Here is a 7,289-nt window from a genome sequence, read left to right on the forward strand (position 1 = left end):
CGTGTACGACGATCGCGGGCCACGAGGATCGGACGGCCTGTACACATACTAAACTTAATCTTTAGAGTAATATTTAAAGATAATTCTGCAGTTAACTAGCATATCGCTTACGTGATTATTTTTATGTACAGTATATACATCGCATTTTCGCATTTTCGCATTTTGCATCTATTACATCGTATGCGTGCACTTACGAACTGACTACAGATCGCTCTTTTACGTGTTGTTTGTTTTGTGTGTATTGTGAAAATTGGCTAACTTACATGGTATATTAGGGTTTACGCGCGAGTCTCGCCATGCAAGATTTACTGTCAAACAGCAAAAGTCACTCAAACCCGGCTACTATTCGTCGGCCATATCCTCTTCTTGCATATACAGATTCATTAATATACTCGTATTTATGTATATATCACATCGTACGTTGGAAAAAACCAGGCGGTCTAAAATTATAATTCGCTTTGAGATCCTTGAGTACTTGGGTCACTTTTTACAGAAAAAAATAAATAATTCAATAATTTAGTTTCGATTAGAGATTAAACAGTACAAAGTCGTCCAAAAATCACCCCTACTTTACGTGGAACGTGAGTCTTCATTCAACTGTGATGCTATAACTTTAAGCTGCTAAAATTAGTGCTGCCCACTCGGACCTCTCGGTTTAAATAATAATTACAACAACAAAAATCACAATTTTAAAGGTCTACGCTCTTCCAGAAATATTCCGTCAACTTTGAAAATCGACAAAGGGTGACCAAAGTAATCTAGGGCTTTAAGTTTTTCTCAAAATATGCCACAGATGCATTTAAGGTTCAGCACCTTAATTTTAAGTTTTCTACAATAATTTCTCTCTATCAACCTCCTCTTCCTCCTCCTCCTCATCCTCCTTAAATATAAACAATCAAAAACCTGTCTAAATTATCCTAACCAATTTTCGATGCATCTGTGGCTTCTTATCACAGGATTGCAGTAGAAAATCTTAAACTCATCGCTGGCCGATTTAGCTCTTCATTTCAACAAAGAGTTCTCGAATCAAGCAACCATGACAGAAACTAAAAAACTTGAAGCAACAGTAAAAACTGCACATAATACGACAAAATCAGTCTCAGATTAGTCAAATTGTTTTCATATTTCCTGCCGGACGGATGAATGTTGATTTATCACTATAAAAGAATTAAAAACATATAAAAAATGAACCCTTAACTATGTTTCGAATACTTGGTCGCTTTTAGTATTCTGCCAGGATTGCTTTCAAAGAAACGAGAATCTCTGATTCGCGGCAGAGCAGATTTTCATTAACAAACAAAAGAAAAACAAAAAGAACACGAAATCTTTCTGACAATATTCATATTCGTTCAAACTAGATGATTCCTCTTTCCAAATTTTCACCTCTGGCAAACTACACGAAAATGCACCAAACTTCACTTTTCATTATTTTCATTTCATTAATCTTTTCAACTAATTCATTTATATTTCTAAATGGAAATCAGACTACACAAGAAAGACAAAAAAAATCCTATTTTCGGAATTTGACATGTAAAATTGGGAACTGTTCAAATAAGAAGTAACTGACTTGTAATTGTGAGTTGTCACTTTGAAAGGTGCCATATATATATATTATATTATATTTACATGGAATTTTTAAGCTTTTCGAGTTTACAACTCAAGATACTGTCAATATGCATATTCCGAAATGGAACCTTTCAAACAGATAAATATTCTCTAATGATTAGCGACTAATAAAGATGATGACAAATCGTCGCCATAGAGTTATACTACGCCATTTCCACTCTTTAAATTTAGAAAATATTATTATTTTTAGGATCGGTAAGGATTAAACTTTGTTTTTTCATTATAGCTAGTTCTACTTATTTCGAAAATTTGATAACGTTTTTGTAGAGTATATTATTTTTAAACTTTAAATCTCACTTTCCCAGATTGACAGTTGAAGAACATGGCGTACTATTGGGACTGGTTAAACTGCGATATGCCACCTGGTGACCAAAATCCGAACTAGAAAGAATACGTACGATTTTAAAGATGCATTTTAATTCGTGTATAAAAGTGTTTTACGATTCTTTTGTGGAATTTTAAGTATTTATCGGGGAAAAAGGGTTTTAGATGGAATTTACATATTACACAGTGAAAAAATACATTTTTTGACAGAAATATTTACTATTTGAAAATCTGATCTAAAAGTTAGATTAGACTTCGTATTTAAATTTCAATCGTCTCTTATTCGTATTCTTTGTATAATCTGGATATAAATAGTGAAACAATTGTTTCGATTTTTTTAAAACCTATTGGACAAAAATGAACTTTTTGACTGCATAAGATTGAAATTCTATCAAAAACTATTTGTTTTGGATGAGGATTTGTTTTTCGTATTCAATTATTGTTTTTATACTTGACAAAACAATCATTAAAACACTTTATGTGAAAATTAAAATACATCTTTAAAATTGTATCTACTCTCTCCAGTTCCAGTTTTCGGCACCAGGTGGCGAAATGGTAGAGCACCATTCCCAATAACTCTAGAGCGACGAAATGGCAATTCGAAACATGAATCTCAGATGAAAAATCTCGCGAGTGTCTTTTGGGTCAGATTGAAAAAGGAATCATCAAATTATGACCATTCGATCTTTGACCGATAACCCTAATTGAGATCCCATCATCTACTTGGACGTCGGCACAGTATTATGATGCTGTCCCGCCATCCCCAGTCTTGTTTGCGAAGATGATGCCAGCAGTTCCTTGTAATAAGCGCTAAACTCCGGAGACAAAAATGATCCAGAACCTGCGGCTGATATCGGTGGAGGGAAGAATCCATTGTACAGCGCAGGGTAGTACATCGGGTCCATGACAGGAAGGAACTTGCCCGGAGTATTTGGCAGCTGTGCGAGGAAGGCGGCATTATTTTGCGAAATGACAGGAACAAATCCCGAAGGAATATTCGGCACACTGTGCCTCCTGGATGCGTCACTCTGCTTCTGCGAGGCCTCCTGGACCATCAGGCCCATTGGCGACTTGTCGCCCTCGCTGATCCTGCGCTGATGCTCCTTTGCCGCCTCCGCGGCAGCTTTCGTCCGCTCGAGACCACTCTGATGATTGCTCGACCTCGAGTAGGAAGATGCGTTGTTCAGCTGACTCAAGTTCGGGACATTTGGTATTACCGGATGCGTCGGTTTCCTGGGCGTGTAAGGCGAAACAGGCTCATTCCTCACCGGGTACTTTCCATTCACCTGCTGCCTCCTCTGATTCGACATCGGACTGTGATTCCTGTTGGGTGGACTCGGCAACTGAGGAGAGCTAGAATGCGATTTCTTGGGATTGACGAGCGTGATCTCGAGGTTGTTGGACGCCATCGTTCTGCTGTCGAGGACACCAGAGTAGTTTTGGAACTGGTCCTTCCTCGGAGAATGAGACTCCAGATTCTTGTGTTTGTTGTGCGTGTTCCGGGCTTCCAGGTTGATAGGGTTAGGCCTCGGGACGACCGGTACTCGGACAATCTCCAAACTGGGCCTGAAGAAAGTAGGCTTTTGGGTGAGATCAAGAACCCCGACTGGTAGACTTTCGTTCCTCGGTGGAGGCTGAACAACAGGAGGAGGTGGATACTTCGGAGTGGTGAGAATGTCCTTAGGATTGCCGTAGACCATCTTCTCGCTGTGTGCGAATATAGACCTGGACTGCGTCACCCTGGGCGGTACCACCCTTCCGTTAGGAACTGCGGGAGCGACGAATCTGTGATTCGACGATGGCGATGTCGCAGCTTGGGAAACAGCGGCGCTTGCATTGGCGTACAGCTGGATCAAACTGGTATTCGTATTTCCGAGATTTATAACTCTATTGCTGAGAGCGTTATTGCCGGGAGAGATGTTATGCTGACTTGTCGGCTGTTTCGTTGGAGTCTGATGCCTCGATTGTTGATGAGAATTGTGATTTTCATGGGAAGATGGAAGCATGTGTCCGATGTCGGGAGTTACAGTGACGGAGATGAGCTTTGGTATCGAGTTTGGTGTGACTGCTTGAGGCAAGGGCGAGGGAGACTTTTGCTCGGATCTGAGAGATGCAGGGGGCGCTGCATTGGGTTGAATGACAGTGGCTCGTGCGTCCACAGCCGTCACTTCCAACCCGCCTTCCCGAAGGATCTCGAGTTTTTGCCTCTTGAAACTGGGGATTATAATTTTGTCCCTACTCGTGTCACTCTCGTTCTCGAGGTCGATCACCTCCGGAGATCTTGGTGGTATGATTGGTTTGTCGAGGAAGATTGGCTTCTCGTCAAAAAGAGGAATGTTCTCCTTTCCCTGTGCCAAGAGTGTAGTCTGCTTCGGGTCGAGCTTGATTTCTTTAATGTCCTTTTCAGGCGGAGGCGTTAACGTCACTACCGCGGAAGCATTCGATGTTACGGCGCTTACGGGTAGGTCCGGAGGCGGACTTGGTGGTGGTACTTGTTGAGATATTAAGGGACTATTGAGCTGTCTTTCCAAGACACTTTGACTACCGCCCGTGGGCGTCGTAGACGGCGTGCTACTAGGCGTAGACGATGAAATTGAGGAAGGTGGAGGACTTGGCAGTTGGCTAGCTTGCTGGCTGGCAGAAGGTGTATTGGCAATTATTGTATTTAGAGATTTTAGGCGATCTGGTTTCACCCTTACACTCCGTAACGACGAAGTCTTGCCACTCTCCATTCTGGGTTTCTCTCCAGGTAGATGCTGCAAGACAAGAGGCTTTCATTAGATTTATGATCTTTTTTATGTATGTACAAGAGAAAGAGACTGATGCTGGGTTGAAAAATTGAATTACCGAGGTTGAAAGAATTGACTGTAAGGAAGGTGTGACGGTAGTCGAATTTGGTGTTGAACTTGGAGGTGTCGCTTCCCTAGGATAAACGCTATCAGGTTCATCTTTGATTTCAATCGCCTCCTCTGATGAACTACTTGTTTTCGTTCTTCTCCCATGAGTTGGCCTAACTTTCGTCTCTTCGCCTTTCTGACGCCTCTCGTACGGCAGCAGCAACCTGTCAAAAAATAATTCATGTAACTTTGGCTAACTCTTCTCAACGGCTTTATATAACCCTATAAATTAAATCATCTTACCTTTCATAGTGCCTTCTTGTAATCGTCGCAGCACTCGTTGACGCCGTGTTTCCACCAATATCGTCGTATATCGACTTCCAGAGTCGACCAGCACTCACTGAATCGTAACCACCCAACGTTTGTACTTTTGTATAAAAGAGGTATAGATCAACTGTAAAGAAGAGATTCGAATTAGTATCAAAGATCTGACATAGCTGTGTCATAAAGGTTTTATTAGAATATTGGTGACAGATCCTTGTCTTGGTTTGAAATAATTTATTCCAAATAAAGGCATAGTCACTCACTTTGCCTATAACCCAACAAGGGCATTTTTCCTACAGGTGTGCCCCGTAAATTCATAAACTTCTGAATATCAGTCAGAAATTTTTTCTCTTCTACACTTGCTTTTCGCTCACTTCGACGTACTCCAGCGGAAGTTGATCTACTGATGATGGAGTTAGTCGAGGAGGCTTTGGAAGTCGAAGCAACTACGGAAGAGGCAACGGAAGCTTCACTCTCATTGCTGGATTCACCAGGCGAAACGCTACGCTTTTTCCGTTTTCTTCGGGGCCTTCCTTTTAATTTTGGGGCTGAAAACACAGTCGAAAATTAATCGGTTAATCAATCGGTACCTAAAGCTTCTCCAACTCTGATTGCTCTTCACGAACTTACCTAAGTGATTGCAAAGCAATTCGTGCGTTTCGAGATCTGGATAGTCGAATGTATCTCTACAAAAAAGGACCCTTGTGCCAGGATTGACGGTGAAACCACCTACGGCAGCCGCTACCGAAGACCAGAGCCAGGATGCTTGCGATCCATCAAGTCTTCGAAGAAGGGCTCTGTACCTACAATATCTTGGATACGAGAGAACAACCACCTTCGTCTGTATGCTTCCATCGAAGCGTTTCGTCGAATTATGATTGCTTTCGAACTCCTGTTGCTGCTTGTCGACGTCTGAAAAGTCGATGCCAGGATCCGTCAGTACCTGGGGTTGACCTAAGTCTTGTTTAATTGGACTGCTCTCGGGAGAAGATAACGGGGTTGGTGGATAAGACACCTCTCTCCCCCAGGACCACTCCAAAGACGGCGCCAACCACGTAACAAGATCGTGGACTCGCACAACCACCTTCTCTGATATCGTCAGTACCTCATCCTGAAACAGAAGACATTTTTTTAATTAGTCACTGAATTCTATTCAATTATTATATATTATTTTGATTAGACTTTATAACTTATTTTACTATTCATGTATTTTTTTACTATTGAACATCGCAGTATACTCATTGGACGCATTGAAGAATGATAAAATGATAAAAAATTAATCTGCTATAAGTTGAAATATTAAAATAATTGACATCTTCTAAATTTGACAATTCTTTCTTTGAACTTGAATCAAGTGTTTTTTGTTATTGCTCAAATAGAGATCATAGAAGGTTGTAACTTCAGCTTTTAATATTTTTTAGACCTATTGAAAAATAATTTATATTTTTGATTGTTTGATGTTAACATATTTTAAACAGGAGCTTCTTACTATAACAAATACTACCAGAACTCCTGTAGAAATGTCAAATTCAAAGTATTCAAAATTAAACTTTGAGTTAAAGTTAAAGCATTCAAAGTGGAGCTGTTTTGAATTTGAAACAATTTAAAAGAAATTAAAAAACTATCATTTTACGGGACAAGCAAGAAATCTTTATAGAGGAACAATTTATAATTGTTTGAGTGAGTTGTATTGTTCTCTTTTGTTGGATGGGTCATTCTAATAGCCATTGTGTGAAAAAATAAATGGCGCTACAATTGCATATAATAATCTAATGCAAATGCCGATAGACTGCGCGACACTTTAGATCGATACATTTATACACTTGAACCGATGCATCGTTTAGTTTTACCTGATATTAAAAATAATAATAGTGTATAAATCGTTAAGAAAATCATCTGAAATACATATTTTAATTTATTTAATAAACAAAAACAACATTATTCAATTGAAATATAGGAACTTCAGGCATTGGTTGGAGGCTTATTATGAGATTTGGGGTAATTGGAGATTAGGGAAGGGATGCGAGTTAAAGGGTTTAACCCTTAAACGGCCAAAACGCCACTACCGACACACTACTTTTCAACGGCCAATAACTAAGACTATTCGACACTAGAAAAAATTCAGACACATATATTTTTATTGCTTAAGATCTCCTCTTTTCGACGGTGCCAATGAAA

The 7,289-nt window shown here is 39.9% G+C and overlaps 1 protein-coding gene across 1 annotated transcript in view; it reads right to left on the bottom strand.

Annotated features, from left to right (window-relative positions):
- Positions 1 to 2,127: 2,127 nt before the first annotated feature.
- Positions 2,128 to 7,289, bottom strand: part of LOC117174551 (AT-rich interactive domain-containing protein 5B-like) — a 220,837-nt gene continuing 215,675 nt past the window's right edge. The window contains exons 3-7 of the mRNA XM_033363756.1: positions 5,742 to 6,222; positions 5,375 to 5,659; positions 5,091 to 5,241; positions 4,798 to 5,011; positions 2,128 to 4,706 (exon numbers count right to left, since the gene is read on the bottom strand). Coding sequence (XP_033219647.1) covers positions 2,670 to 4,706; positions 4,798 to 5,011; positions 5,091 to 5,241; positions 5,375 to 5,659; positions 5,742 to 6,222 — 3,168 coding nt within the window. The 3' untranslated portion in view covers positions 2,128 to 2,669. The remainder of the gene's footprint in view (positions 4,707 to 4,797; positions 5,012 to 5,090; positions 5,242 to 5,374; positions 5,660 to 5,741; positions 6,223 to 7,289) is intronic.

Source organism: Belonocnema kinseyi, chromosome 6, assembly GCF_010883055.1.
Source record: "Belonocnema kinseyi isolate 2016_QV_RU_SX_M_011 chromosome 6, B_treatae_v1, whole genome shotgun sequence".
Classification (NCBI taxonomy): Eukaryota; Metazoa; Arthropoda; class Insecta; order Hymenoptera; family Cynipidae; genus Belonocnema; species Belonocnema kinseyi.